This window comes from Tasmannia lanceolata, unplaced genomic scaffold (assembly GCF_043159265.1).
Source record: "Tasmannia lanceolata isolate RefF3 unplaced genomic scaffold, GAP_Taslan_0.1 ptg000006l, whole genome shotgun sequence".
In the NCBI taxonomy this organism is placed as follows: Eukaryota; Viridiplantae; Streptophyta; class Magnoliopsida; order Canellales; family Winteraceae; genus Tasmannia; species Tasmannia lanceolata.
This window is the reverse complement of record NW_027518683.1, coordinates 35,648,406-35,665,001: the sequence shown is the minus strand read 5'-3', so window position 1 is coordinate 35,665,001 and position 16,596 is coordinate 35,648,406. Positions and strand designations below refer to the sequence as shown.

General features: G+C 36.6%; 1 protein-coding gene across 1 annotated transcript in view; it reads left to right on the top strand.

The window, feature by feature from the left end:
- LOC143880262 (retinal-binding protein) overlaps positions 1–16,596 on the top strand; it is a 52,264-nt gene that overhangs the window by 13,209 nt on the left and 22,459 nt on the right. The window contains exons 4-5 of the mRNA XM_077383102.1: positions 10,413–10,569; positions 10,653–10,731. Of these exons, the coding sequence (XP_077239217.1) occupies positions 10,413–10,569; positions 10,653–10,731 (236 nt within the window). The remainder of the gene's footprint in view (positions 1–10,412; positions 10,570–10,652; positions 10,732–16,596) is intronic.

Sequence of the window (16,596 nt, the reverse complement as noted above, 5' to 3'; positions counted from 1 at the left end):
AGCTCGGGCTCGAACCAGGCTCGAGCTCGGCCAGGCTCGCGGCTCGCGAGCCTTACCGAGCTCGTTAATGGGCCAATTGGGCCCCAAAATCCTACATATTTTGGGTTTTTTGGACCTGTCCTGTACGATCAAATTAAATAATTACATAACCTGTATGGATGTTGAATCAAATACAACACAACCTGAAAATTACAACACATACGTTATGTGATAGGTTCTCACAACCCAACCCAAATACATAATGTAAATTACAATACATAAGTTCTCATAACCTGTAAATTACAATAACTACTTAGAAAAAGTTTTACTTGTTCCTATACAACAACTTCTTAGGGATTTAGGGTTATAACTTATAAACTTATATATATGTGTGTGTATATATATATATATATTTAAATATTTTAAATCCTTAACAAGCCGAGCCTGGCCTAGCTCAGGCTCGGCTCGTTAAGCTTAATGAGCTGGTTCGGCTCGGCTCGTTAATGATTCGAGCCGAGCTCGAGCGAGCTTCTGAGCCCGAGCCCAAACTAACATCCCTATGTGCATCTAAGGAGTTGCCTTTAGTTTTGATACATTATTTTGGGTTGGATCATAGTCAAGAAATTTGGTGACGTTGTTAGTCTTTAGGCATTTTTCAAGTAAGCTAATTAAGGTTGAAATTATTATTATTGGTTACCTTATCGGCTGGAGGCCGAAATGATACATATTGGTCTTATCAGCGATATGCATGGCCGAATCAATGAAGATGTGTTGGCCATATTGGCAATACACCTGCGAATCAAGATATATGAGTTTTCACGGTCTCGTAATTAGAGCAATAAGAATGTTTCAACTATGTATTTGTGTTTGAGAAACCATGGTTTGATTTTTTTAAGGCGACTTATTAGATTTTGGACTGTACCAACTGTCATATTGGTTTGATTGCCTGTCAAGTTTTTTATTTACTACTTAAAGAAAAAGTGTAGAAACAATTATTTTACGTAAATACTTGATAAAAATTTGTCAAATACTAAGTTAAGTACATTAAGTCATTAAAAACTCAAAGGTTCCACATTCCCACTAGCTGAAAGTCACACAATTGCAAAGTGAAAACACAAGTTGCATTAATTATTCTATAATGATGATTACACATGTACAATGAGTCAATGATACATCGTACAACATGATCATCCGTCATCATCTTGTTTTATGTCATTATTATTTAGTTAACTTATAATAAAAATATGCCTAAATAGTAAGTTTATTGACATACGTTTTAGGGTGAGTGTGTAGCATGCCTTTTAGGATATGTTAATTAACATAACTTAAGTGGAAGTGGGTATTGAGTAACATAAGCTTTAGGGTAAATGGGTAACATAAGTTTAAGTGTATTTGTGTATCATAAATATTTGCTTTTAAATTTTATAATTAACAAAAACCAATTGTATTAGAAGCTAACATGCATATCTGATACTTTTTTTTTCTTTCAAAAATATAGTTTTTCCTTATTTTAAGTGACTTTCTAACAAAAATAAATAAAACAATTAATTATTGAAATGAAAAACATCTGACTCCATTGATTAGTAGATTGTGCAAGAACTCTCATATAATGATATTGGAATCTAACCCGGATGGGTGTGGCTGTTTGGCTTAAAGTCATGGGTATAGGGAGATGAGAGTTTGAATCCCCCTGTAGTAAACCCGATGCGCGTGGTTTACGGGTGATTGCGTGCATCCATAGGGATTAATCGTGCCCTAAAATGGGTGGGGATACCCTATGTCATAAAAAAAAAATTGGAATCTAATATGCATAGACCTATAGAAAAAAATGTACATACGATTGATTTTATTCAAAAATATACTTTTTTTCTTAAAAATAAAAATTCATTCACTAATCCATGTGCAAATACATCAAATCAATAATTAGTTGATGCATTTGCACCGTAATTGAAGAAACATGTAAAATAAAGTATTATAATCACTTGCCCATTAAACATGTGAAAACCCAAGCTTCTCTAACTAAGCACTTTAATAATCAAAATCATAACATGTGAACCAACATTCAGTAATTTACACACTAAAGCTGTAGTGTTTTTGTCGACATGACTGAAACGTTACCAAAATTTATAGCATTTTGTCAACATGACTGAAATGTTACCAAAATCTGTACATGTCGACCGAAGGATTTCATTTCAGTGAGGATGGAAAAAAAATAGCCATTTCATGTTGCTTTCGGTCGCTTTTGATCAACCATCGTTGATTTACAATCATAACATCATCATTAATCAATGCCACTTTATAAGGTCATGGATGCTTCGCTATTGGTAGTAATATCTTCTCAAATGAAGGGCTTCGACACCACATTTTAGCTGCTACTGCTATTGATTATCACCTTGCACACCTTTTCTCCATACTTCACGATTGTTTTTTTTTTGTTGTTGGAATAGTATACTTCACGATTGTTTGCAAAATGCTAGTATGCAATCAATCTTCTCCACCTTAAGTAATAGCAAGAATGCACTTGACCGCATTCATATGAGTTTCCCTATCATCATCATTATCTCCCTCTTCCTCATACATAAGATCACCCTATAATACTAGATCAACTGCCTTACCATCAAGATCGTCAGCACCTTCTTCCATAGCATTCATATTTCTCTTTGGGAAACCAGTCCCCACTACTTACACTGGAAGAACTGAAAATTACTATGTTTATTACTGTCTTGCTGGATGTCTCGTCGATCACTACCTTACTCTTACCGTCAACTGCTTGAGTAGATCTAGTGGTTGCTGGCCCAAAGACACCCATGCTAGGACGGGCTTCCCTAGAGTGCCACTCTGTATCAGAAGACCTTCTAGTAGCCCTCTTCTTGGCTTGAGATCCAAACACCCTAAAAGGTTGTCTCAAGGTTGCATTGTCTTCTCAGTCGTAGATCTACATGATGATTGTTGACCTTAACTGTCATGGCCCGAGACCCGAATATGTCTCAATCCCACGGTATGATTGCCACAGGCTATCAATTATGATCGTATTGTAAATGAAGATATGTCCGAATCCCATGGTAGTACGATTGCCACAGTCGATCAATTATGATTGTATTGTAAATGAAGATCTAACTTTCATTAAAGAAACCATATACTTGATCTAGGAAAAAATTAAAAGGTAATACAACCATGAATCTATTAAACATTTTAGGTTCAAACCTCATAATCATAATAGTTCTTCTAAAATGGGAAGCGATGTAGGAAGTGGAAGCGGGAAGCGAGGGGCTAAGAAAAGAGAAAATATGGGAAGCGAAAAGCTCTGAAGAAATTAAAGAAAAAAATGAAAAATGTCATTGAAAGTCAACATGAAGCATGTAATAAGACACATTGACAGCTAACAAGAAGTAAAAGAAAAATGTATGGTTAATAAAGGTAAGGATTACAAGTACTAAAAAAAACTTTGTCAGTATAATTACAAGTTTTGAGAATTTATAGTTTCACATGTTTTATTTATGTAGATTTAATGTTACTTTTATGGAATTATTATTCATATAAGTTTCATTTAAAATTTTAGATGATATTTAAGTCTTAAATACACTTCTTTTTTATATTCGTACCTTTGGCATTATCAAAAGTAGAAAATACTCTCTCAGAAATATATAATCACTTAAATAGGAACCGTGTGGGAACCATGCTTCCCCTAAATTTGGGAAGTGTGAAGAACTTAGCTTCCAATTACAGTGTTTAAAAACGCGGACCCGACGCGGAACGGGGCTGAAGAAAATCCTTGTCAACTCGGCGCGGACGTGGCCAAAACGCGGTTGGCGCGGTTGATGCGGTCAGATCAGATGAGTCTTCATTTAAAAAAAAAAAAATAATAGAAAAAGTATAGAAATAATATAGAGGTATTTTTAAAAGGAAATGTTAGCAGCACTACTGTATTTTGATGAGGGCACTCCTCACTTTATTAAAAGTACGGTATGGTCCGCACCATAGGATGATCCAAACCGTTCAATAGATGGGCCACAGCATAAATAGCTTGTGCCTAAAAAATCATTTCCATAGGTTGATCCTAACCCTCCCATCTGAATTGTAGAGGGTTGATCCTAACCCTCTATAGATCGGAGGGTTAGGATCAACCTATGGAAATAATTTTTGGGGCACAACCTTTTTAGGCTGTGGCCCATCTAATGGACGGTTTGGATCATCTTATGATGCGGGCCATACCGTACTTTTAATAAAGTGAGGAGTGCCCTCATCAAAATACATTAGTGCTGATAACATTTCCCTTTTTAAAATGGAATTTGCTAGGCAATTTTGTAAAAAGCCATACAACGGCTCACAGCCCACTTTTACAGCAGAGAACCACTTCAGATTCATTAAGGGCCCGTAATGAATAAGACAAAATATGCCACTAGATGGCTTTTTGCAAGATTGCCTTGTAGATCCCTTAAAAAAATGTTATATTCTCCCTCCTTTTTACCTGGGACAGCCCCTGTAGTCCAAAAAAAGTAGTTATAAATACACTCGAAGGGGTTGCCACAAATAAACAGAGGGACACTAATGGCACTTCCCAAATATTTAGGGGTTGAAAAGGCATGATAGAACAGCTGTATTGGTTGGCAGGTGACAAGTGACAACACATTCAGCCATCTTGTTTTTTTATTTTTACTGAAAACGAATCTTGTCATTGGAAAAAAGTTTTTATTTTTACTGTGGTTGGCAGGTGACAAGTGACAAGTGACAAGACATTCAGCCCTGTAGCTTTCAGTGTTCTACATTGAAAAAACAAATCTTGTTTTTCATTTTTATCGAGTCATTCTTTTTTTTTTTTTTTGGTTCAACATGACTCGGACTCGGCCGAGTCGTGACTCTATAACGCGGCTACCACCATTCTGCGTCGACTCGGCCGAGTCCCGAGCCGAGCCAACGAGTTTTAAAACACTACTTCCAAAGCGAGCTACCCCTCCAACTAGAAAGTTTCCTGTAACTATGCACAACACCTTAAAACCGACAACACTTAATATCTACACTGATTTACATAGCAGCTCCAATTAGGCAACAACCCTCTCCATCAAGCCGCTTCCGAAAATGGTAACCCAACAGAAACTATGCTTATGTTCCCTCGATTACTCTGAAACATTATTAGTAAGGAGGAATGAGCTAATAGCTCAGTAAGAAACTAAGCATGATCTATACAATTCAGATTTTACACTGAAAGCAAATAAGCATGAGTACTATACAAGAATCGATATTGTAAGGTTTAAGCAAAGATTCAATGAAATGGTTCAATATTCCCATTGATAATCTAAATGAGGCTCAAATTCAAGGAAATCACTTTATCCTCATTGATAATTCAAAAAAGGCCCCTTTACAATATCTTCATCAACTTACCCCTGGAAAAGAAAGGGTAAGTTGCTATGGAAGATGTGTATGGTGGCTTCATGGTGGTTCATTTGGAAGGAAAGAAATTCCCGAGTGTTTGAAGGTGTGGCAAAATCGTCTTACTGGATATTTATCAATATCATTTCCGAGGTTATTTCTTGGGCTAGAAGCCTACCTATGTTTCATTTCGTCTCAGCGTATGATCTTTGGGAAGGTTGGTAGACTATTTGCTAGGAGAGGGGAGTAGCAAAGTTAAAATTAATCAACCTTGGATCCCTCCTCCTGAGGGAATGATAAAGCTGAATTTCGATGGATCCTCTCTTGGCAATCCTGGTGATGCAGGGATTGGGGGTTTATGCAGAGATTCCAAGGGGGATGTTCTCTGGGCTTTCTCGGGCCCCATTGGAGTGGCGGATTCGAATGAAGCGGAAGTGAGAGCTGTTCATTGTGGGATTAAGTCGTTGGATATGTCTGTGTTAGATAAGGTGATAGTGGAAGGGGACTCCTCTAATGTTATTCTCTGGCTTCTGGGTGCGGCCTCTCCTCCGTGGCGTTTTTTATCTCTCTTTGAGGAACTAGATGATCTAGTTGTTCTCTCGTCTATATCCTTTAGGCATGTGAGGAGATCAGCTAATTCAGAGGCTGGCTCCCCAGCTCGGAGTGGTGTATTTAGGCCTAGCTTGGAGCGGTTTGATTATCTCCCTCCTTGATTTTGTATTTTCTTTCTCTCACTCTTTCTGTATCTTGCTTTGAACCAGCTCGGTTCTTAATATATTCCTTTCCTATCGTCTCAAAAAAAAAAAAAAAAAAAACAATATCTTCATCAATAATTCAGATGAGACCACTTTATAATATCCTCATCAATAATTTGTATGAGGCCACTTTATAGTATCCTCATCGATAGTTTGAATAAGGCCACAGATGAGGTTAAATCAATGGCAATGATTACAGGTTTTGAGCTGTCGTATGCAAGACATAGTCTTACAATAAGATGATAAAGAGTAAAGAACGAACAACAACAAAAGAGAAGCATGGCTTGTATCTTGGATTGGGTAAACTTCGGTTGGTCTCATGTATAGTGTTGGGGAAATTTTAAGAAACTGGCATGCGGTGTTATTGGAAAAAAAAGAAAAGAGAAGACTTCTTCGAAGTGGATGGCTCCTTCTGTGGGTTGGGTAAAATTGATATTTGATGGAAGCTTGATCGGTAACCTGGGTCAAGCTGGCATTGGGCATTGGAGGCTTGATTCATGATGCTAATGGGGCTGTATTGATGTCATTCTCGGGGCTGACCGGTTTCTGTGATGCCAATGAAGCTGAAGCTAAAGCTTTGCTATTTGGTCTTAGATGGTGTGTGAAACACAACTTGGGCCCTCTTATTATCGAAGGTGACTCGTCGAATGCGTTAGCTTGGGCATCTAATGAGAGTAGGGGCTCCTGGAAGCTTGATAATACCATTGCGGAGGTTCTGGACTTGGTGTGTTTTGTTGGCCCTCAAATCCAACACATGAGAAGGTCTGCCAATGAGATGGCTGATCGTTTGCCAAAGGATGGTGTGGTTTTGGATTCGGTCGTGGTGCAATATCCACCCCAAGAAGGTGTTGGATATCCTTTTTGAATGCATCGATACCATTTGATTTCGCAGTCCATTGATATTTCTGGGATTGTATTTTTTTGGTGTTTCCGGGATTGTATGTTTTTGGTTTTTCTGTAGTACCTGATGTGGGTTGTATGACTTATATCTTGGTTTTGGTGACAGCTTGTCCCCTTGATTGTACCTTTTATTTCTCCTTGAAATGAAATATGTTACCTTTAAAAAAAAGAAAAAGAAGAACGGACAACAACAAAAATTTAGAGGACACAGCGCACACATTAGATCATATGAAAGTGATGAGTTACACAATTGGAAGACAACATTCAACAACTTGGAATCAAGAACGATGCCAACCGCAGTAACAAATGACTTCAAAAACTCTCTCGATGACTTCAGAATAATTATCTGTCATAAGATTTAGGTTCTATAATTATTTAAGTAATCCCTAATAAAAGTTTTGTTGCAGTAACAAAGAAATTCAACAGATTCTGAAATAAAGATAGAAAGGATTTCGTGGACCTGACTACAAGAGATAAATCATAGGTTCAGTCTCAGCATACTAACACAGAAGGAAAATATGTTAGATTTCAGGTTAATTAAAGATGTAGTTGATGGCAGTAACCAGAAATTTAATAAACTGTGCAAGATTCAAGAAATAATACTAAAATCTAGATTAGAATCTTTAGAATTTTATGAGAAGAATCAATAATTCAATAGAGAAAGATTAGAAAAAAAAGAGCTCAAAATTCTTTCGTAGGATTTTCAAAAATGAAAACCATGTGAAATATCAAGATTTACATGTAAATAAAGGATCCCTATCTTTTGCGAAGTTTTGGGGTCGGGTCAAAATCTAAAATTTTAAATGCCGGGGTATTTTGCCAATTTTAAAGTTTCATAAATTCTATTATATCCAAACATTACTGAACCTCAAAAGTCTAGTAAGAAAAGTACCATATTTTGGTCTCCTTGAATGTTCATCTAGTCAGGCACTGGTCTTCAAACAGGCATTTCAGTTGGCAGAGATTTACTTATAAGTACGTGTTGGGTCCTTACATTAATGCATTCTTGATGCAAGAAAGAGTTTGTCGATCATCTTCTCCCACATCACACATCAAGAACTCATCAAATTTCTACATGTACTCCATCATTGATTTTTTTTTTTAAAATTTTAATATTATGTACTCCATCATTGATAAAGTTCCCTGTTGGAAAGTCAACACTTGATCATAAAGTTTTTTCTGGAAATCTTCTGGTAGGAACTTGTCCTTTAGGAATACGTGGCTGCCCCGTACAATGCTGCTTCTCTTCTTTCCGTCTCCACCAAGTCTTTACATGGACTAATAATTTACCCTTAGCAAATTTGACATTTCTTTCTTCAGACATGTCATACCAATAAAATTACTTTTCTAGTGAAGCAATCCAATCGATAAAATATTCTGTATCACACTTCCTAGTGCAATCAACAACTTCTAATCACACCTTTTTAGTGATTTTATCACATGGTTTAGTCCTCCATCGATCAAACCACTATTGATCCTCTAGTGGGTGGATAGTCCCTCACAAGAATTCTTGATGCTATACAAGGAATTGAATCTTGCTGTCCTAATTCTTCATCATCACCTCTATGTTGGTGGTTCAATCCTCCATGCTAGTTATCTACTGGATTTGGGTTTGGCTGTGGAGTTATAGGTCTTCCACCTTCCAAAGCTTATAGTCTCTCATTGGAGATCCAACTCTTCTAAAATTTGGATTCATCCCTTTCTAGATCTATCAACTTTTACTTATAAGTTCTCCCACTTATTGTAAACATAGTGTTACTTAGGCTATGATACCAATTTGTTGCAGGAAAACTCGAAGGCGATAAATAAAGAATCTTAGGAGAAGGCCCTTTGGGTGTGAATCTAAGATTTTGGATTCAAGAAAAAAGTTTTAGATTTAAAAAACACAATTATATGCCAGATTTCAGATTCAAGTAGGCAAACATGTATTTTGAGTAGCACATACTAGCAGATGTACTTTCACTTCATAATCAAACCACACTAACTGACACACTTGATTGGAGCATTGTATTTCAATGTAAATGTAGGCATATGTAGGTTCTGATTGCTTTTTGTACATATATCCATAAAAAGTGGAAATACGAATACACACCATCTGAAATACAGCCAACCAATTATGCTGGCTTCATCACTTGAAAACCCTAGGATAGGGTTTCATGAGAGCTTCAACTTTGAATGACAAGGTCTAAAGTGAGATCATAAAAAAAAGCAGGAAGATGAAGAGAACTAGAACATGACCAGAATTCAGATCAATGGCTCTGATACCGTGTTACTAATTTAAAAGAGAAGGAGAAGCAAGTAAGAAAGGAAAGGGAACGAAGAGAAGAAAGAAAGGAGGTGAAGAAGAGAGAATTCGTGGGGGGAAGTAAAACCCCAAGACCTCTCTACTCATATATAGTCACAATAAATGGCAATTACAACTTACAAGTATGCCACTAATAGCTGATGTCCCCATGGAAAATTATGTAAAGCACTCTCAACAAATAAGATAGTATTATATGCTTTATAATTTCATATTAGTATATCTTGCATTGAGATATGGTTTAGTTACTTGTTAGCATGTTTCAATAATTTTGTCATTTTATTTAAAAAATTTGTATTTTAAATTTCTTCTACAAAATTTAAGGTTTGAAAATTAGAAAAAAAGGATAAGCTAAGATTTGATCCTGTAGTTGTGCCCATATGTGCCCAATATGTGTTCCCAACATGCATTGAACTCTTATTAAATTCTTTTTTCTTGAATGGTGCTTTCTTGTCACACTGCTTCTACATAACATTTTCTGATTTTCTCTAAATCACCCATGCCAATGTTATCAGAATGAAATCAATAGAGAAAATTAAAGCAGGTCTGGAAGCTCCAAGGAGAGATCTGCCAACATCCGCAAAACCAGTATCTTCCGTAGCACCTTCAACAAAAGCTAAAGCCTACCATTCATACTCCTGTGCTTTCCTATTAGACCATCTTTGATAGTTTCATTTGTTAAGTTATACAATCTTAATTTTCTTTCTTTTTTCTCTGATGTGCCAACAATTTTCATAACAACATCCAGTTTGTATAGCATATCATCATGCTTTCTACACAATGAAAGTTGATGAATCTATTTTGGATGTACCAAGTATGTACTCAGTCCATGTTCTGATATTTGTTGGATTCTTTTGCTTCATAGTGGTTTGAATATGCATGTTTGATAGGTGCTTTTATGGGATATCCGTTATTTCGAAACCATTTTCTTCTAATGCTTTATGGTTTACTAGGAATACATCTATTTTCTGCTGTGGGCTCGGCAATATGCATATTTTTTTGACGAATGTGCTAGGCAATATGCATATAAAAACTCACTTCAGTGCTTCAGGCCATTGCTGAGATACTTTCTTGACAATTGATCAGGGGATCTGTAAATATATTTGCAGTTATGACCTACATGCCTCAAGATTTTCGAGGCACACTTATCAGACAGCAACGGGAGCGTTCAGAGAGGAATAGGCAAGCTGAGATTGATGCTTTGATTAGTTCTGGTGGAAGTATACGCGATCGATATGCTTTACTATGGAATCAGCAAATGGAAAGGTAGTTTTTTTTTTTTTTAAACTAAGCAGCTGTGGAGGGGTCTATAAATTGAAAAACTACTTCTCATGATTGTTGCCCTTCAGACGAAGACAATTAGCGCAGCTCGGTTCTGCAACTGGTGTCTACAAGACCCTTGTAAAGTATTTGGTTGGAGTACCAGAGGTATGTTGTTTACTGGGTGAATTAATTAACCCTAGTGGCTACTGGTTTATTCTCTCGTGAATCCTGTCTCATGAATTTAAGATGCATGTTTTTTACTTCACTGATGGGCAGACCAATGCTCAAAACAATGTAATTGAGTGGGAGGTTGCTCTTTCCATTTCAAAAACTCATTAATTACATAAAAATTGACTACGTTTTCCCCATTATTTATTTATCTTTTATAAAGTTTATGTATTCTTAGTATTGAGAGATTGGCCAAACTGATTCGATTCGGCTGAGTACCAAGTTGGTCAGCCAGTTTCCCTAACATTAGGCAATCCCTCCAATTTGTAACTGTTTTGGCTGTCGTGCAATTGAATGTGAAATTTTGAATTATGGGAACAGTCTCATTCTGCTTGGCTATTTGAGCATGTGGTGCTGTGTTGACGAAGAAATTCTTGATTGTCACATGATAGGGGTCAAAGTTTTTGGAAGGAGAATTTCAGTTGTAAACATTAGAGTGCAATCTGAATTTTTTAAGAAATACTCGTATGATGACCAATATATTAGATAGATGAATTGATACAAGTGTCTAGGGAATGTCATCTTTTAAGTTTTGGATTTATTTAGAAAGATCTTACTTCGGTCTCATTCGGGTTGGGGGGGATTCCTCAAATGTTATCGCTTGGGCTCCATTTTGTTGGTGATATTTGGGAGGCTGTAGAGGGGGGTTTTCTCACTTGTTTGGAGATATGCTAATACAGTTGGACCTGGTGATCTAAGGATTATATTTAGGGCAATGATTTTTTCGCCCCCCCCCACCCCACCCCCCCCCCCACACACACACACCACACACACCGCACCCATCCCCGTAGGATAATGTGCCTCCCTTTTAACGTGATTTGACGTCAAAAAAGTTAAAGTCTGCCGACAATAAGCGTTAAAAGGGGGGCACATCATTCTACATGGGGGATCATCTCCCTATATTTATTGCTCAGAAGCAATGAGATGTGTATCATCAAACTAAGTGATTTAACTAGTTGAGCTGGCATTCTTTCCGACATGAATACGAATTTTATTTATGACTTCTATTTTCCTTAAAATGTTTTTTCCACTGAGTAATCACAATTAAAAGGGCAGCCCAGTGCACAAGGCTCCCGCCATTGCGGGGTCTGGCGAGGGCTAGATGTACGCAGCCTTACCCCTGCAAAAGATGTTTCCGTGACTCGAACCCCTGACCACCAGGTCACAATGGAGCAACCTTATTAAGTAATCACAATTGACTTTCAGATTTTAGTGGTCATGTTATTGACTATGTTCTGTTTTGTTTGCATATCGAAACACATGCAAATGATAAAATTTTAGGACGAAACTTCAGGAAATGCTAGAATAAGCACAAATGTACACTTAGAAATCATCACATAAGCAAGGCAACCATCCATAATGTTTCAAAAAACATCAACACCCAGTACATGCACTGTCGCACATGTCCGATAATTCAGTGTACACTAAATTTCACATGTAATTTATATAAATATTTATACATAATACATGCATCATATTTCACAAGCAATTCATATAAATATAATTATTTAATACATATAGTATACCACTATTGCACATACGATTTTGGTTTTTGCATTTGAGTTTCAGTTTTGGTGGGGATGAAACAAAAACATTTTGGTCATTTCATGTTGGTTTTGGTAGAGACATATAAAGCCATGATTGTATGTTGTGATTCTGTAGTGCATCTTTTTTATTTGCTCCCAAGTGTTGAGGAGACCCACACACCCTCTTGCTCTTATTCTAAAGATGGTATGTGATACATTTTGGTCCCTTTATCCACTCATTGATATCCAATGTTCTGCTAAAGAAGACATTTAAATTTGCAGAGGTGGCTTATTATTTTGCATATGCAGTATGGCATGATTCTTTTGGGTAAGCCTCCTTCTAAAATGCCATGATGGTCATGTTTGTTTGTCATTGGGCAGTGTAATCTCCCTTAAACAGACTATGCATGGTTTTTTGGTGCTTTGTAGGTCAGTGGTTGAGCAGGGGCTTTTTTTTGGGTGGGTGTTTCACACTCGTGACTGCTATGGGCAGAATAAGTGGCTTGGGATAAAACATTTCAAGGTGCTCAGTGGGTGGGGACAAAGATTGCGGGTAAGGAAGGCGTGGTCTTTGTGTGTGAGGTTGTTCACTTGGAGTTTGTGTGAGCTTCAAAATATTCTGATGGTTGTGTGATAGGAGTTGCTCTTGCTAAGGGGAATGTCTAGACTTCTTTGTTTATCGGTTAGGATTTTTGTTGCTTCTTTAAATATGTCTTGCCGTCAACAGAAATTTTGTTTATCAAAGAAGAGGAAGTTATTGAGGATTAATTATATTCCTCAAGAGGTGACTAGTGATACCTTGACCTCAATGGTGGTGTGTTTGAATGTTATCACTTCTACAATGCAGTTTGGGCAGATACTGACTTCTTGGGTTCAATATTGGACAATGGTTGTGCCCAACCAATTTCTCAGTATTTTTTTTGCGGCTAGAGATGAAATTCGTACCATTAACTACTTTCTGAAGGTGTTGTTTTGCATGAGACATGTCTTACTTTGCCACACGGAGTGAGGACAAATTCCAGTTACTGTTTCATGCTGTTTTGGGCTTTGTTCTCAAATTCTTTGAGTTGGATGGTATGAACCTTCATGGCACAACTGCACTTAGTGGGAAGGTATTAGTTTTAGAAAATACCATTCAGCAGTATTTTAGGCATTTTTCAAGCATTGTATACAAGCCATTTTATGCACATTTTCCAAATTAATGAATTATTCTTTCCCCAAATATGGATGTCTCTAGCTCCTTTCTTTCTTCTTCCTGCATCACATCATTATTACATCCCACTTTATATGGTATCAGGGTGATTGATCAAGAGTGAAGCTGTGGGTCAAGATCTGCTATCCAAAAGAAGTATTTGATCCTACTTTAGCCATTACTTCTCTCTTTTTCATTCTCGCTTTTCTCCACCTTTTTTATGCTTCGAAATCCCTACCATTCTCATCTTTAAAATCAGATCCACCCATTTTCATCTCTAAAAACAACAGTTTTTGCTCAATATATGAATCTTCTTCTTTTCGAGCATCCTAGCCTCCACCTTTTGGAGTTTTTCTCTGGTGTTTCCACTCTTTTCTCTCATTCTTGTTCCTCTTTTCTTTTGTTAACATGAACCTCAATGAAGTTACCTGCAAGTTTGCATTTAATTGAGCGAACGTAACAAAAAATTGCTGGATCTAAACCAAGGTAAATAATTTCTCGTATACAATAATCGTAAATAAATAAATTCCTTAGATAAGCAAGATAGAAAGGATAGGTGTGTTAAGAGTCACATCAACCAATGGGTTCCTTTGGCGTCCACCGAAGGAAATCAAAATAGTTGTGTAGGAATCACACCAACAAGACTAAAGGTATCACACCAATTGGTTTCTTAGGGAATGATACATAGGAAATCGAGGCTTCACACCTCCAAATGTAGATATCACATCCACAAAGATTGTAATAATGCAAACATTGTGTTCACACTGTGTTATTCATATCATTATGTAATTGATGGCCCTTAGGCCTTATATTACATAGAACTTGTGCACAACATCTAGAAACTTCCATACTTGGGGCTCCTAATAACCCTAACAAGTGTTTGAATAGTCACGTGAATTGTATAAAAAAAACCCAACTTCTAGAAACTTCTAATTTAAGAATCACAAAAATAAAAACTAGCAACAAAGCACTAACATGTGGGCCCTATGTGACTCGAACAAATAAAACCCTAACTAAAACAAACTACTAGTCCACCCCACTTACGTTAAATTTATAAATCCCACTACGACCTATATGCCCCTATACAAATAAAAGGCAATTATACCCCGCAAAATAAATAAAAAACCCTAATGCACTTCTAATGGGCCTCACTATCATAATTAATTCATTTTTCAAACTTTTGTGAAGATTGGTTCCCATCAGTGAGTTTCTTAAAGCATAAAGATAGACCTTCACACTTAAGTCATGTGCTAGTTAGCCCCCAACTTAAGAAAAAGGCACATGCTAGCATCATCCCCTTGTTTTCTTACATAAATCCCACATAAATCAGCCCTTTCCCCCCTTCATCTTGCATTTGGACCCTGAAATCCCATTTTACTCTTCCCTTTCAAATCTTAACCCCTCTTTATTAAAATTGAGGCCTTTCTCTTCTCCTCTCTTTCTTCCCTTACCCATTTACCGTATTGTATTCTTTCCTCTCAATCTTCCATTTTTTTCTTATATTTTCTAAAGGCTTCATTTTAGTAATTCCTTTTTCTTCCTGCAATCCTACGGCTCCTCCCTTCACTGTCTTGCCCCACATGGTGACCATTATCCTCACCATTGATAACTACCTCCTTTGGAAAACATAAACTCTTTTTATTACCCATAAGGCGTCTTGGATCATCTTCAAGGCCTTTCACACCAAGACTTACAAATGGGAGAAGAAATCTAATTATGAAGTGTGGAACGTAAAAGATCATAATGTTATTTCTTGGTTTAGCTCTACCCTATCCCTCCAATTTCTAGCTTTGGTGTTGGATGTCAAGGTTGCCAAAGCAGGAAGTGAAGCGGGAGGAAGGTGGGAAGCAGGAAGCGTGAAGGGTCGGAGAATTTTTTTAATAGTTTTAAAAAAATAAAAAATTACTAAAAAAAAAAAAGAAATAATTATATGAACCAAATATTAAAAAAAACAATTTTTATTAAAAGATTTAACATTTACTTAAAGGAAAATCACCATCGTCTAAAATGCCTGTGTTGACCAGTCTGTTGACCAATGTGTTGCCCAGTGCCCGACAAGATGAAAATTTTTTAGAAACCAACTTATTAGATTTTTTTACCTGACTTTTGAAATTTAATATTGTTTGGACATGATAGAGTTTATGAATTTTTAAAATTGAAAAAATACCCCATCGTTTGGAAGTTAAGATTTTGACCCGACCCATTTTTTTTTTTAATATTGTACTAGAACCAAAAAGTTAACTTTTTATCCTTTTAGATTTGGGTCTTGAAACTATTTTTAATAGATTCAAATGGGGTGTATTCCCTTTATTTACATGTAAATCTTAAGTAAATGGACAATAAAAGTGCTTCCCATAGAGTGGGAATTGCGATTCCCATGTTTCCGAAACGGGATTCCCAAAAATTGGAGAATCGAGAAGATTCCTGTTTTCGAATCGCATTTTGGGGAATCACGATTCCCCATTCTAAGTAGAGATTTTTCATCTTCAATAAGTACTCGTGAGTCAACATAGACCCTTTATGAAAATGCCGAACATTAGGGGTGTCAATGGATCCAGACGGTCCAATTGGATTGTCCGAATCCGAACGTTAATGAACGGGATCTAAACATATGAATAGGATCCATGGGCATATTTCGGATCATCAAATCTAGGATCCGAAAATTTTTAGATTGTGTATGGGCACACCACAGATGCCCATTGGATAGTCACGATCCGAAATGGTTTACAAAAATACCCTCCAAATTTGTTAATGCTAACCGTTCTATGAAGGGTATTTTGGTCAAAACCTCTCATCATTTCATACTTTCACGAAGGAAAAGAGAGAGGGTTTTGTTCTCTATGCATCATATTCTTTGATAATAGTTATACATTATATTTGTGTATGTAATTTTGATTAGTTTTATTGTTTACAAGCATTATTATACACATAGATTAAACATAGATAAATTTTTAATTTAGTTGAAGAAAATGAATAGAGACACACTAATAGTGGACTGCCGTTCTATCTCTTTTAAAAATAAATTGTTTACTTAGCTTAGTGGGACATAATAGGACACTCCGATGGACGGTCCGAATTAAAATG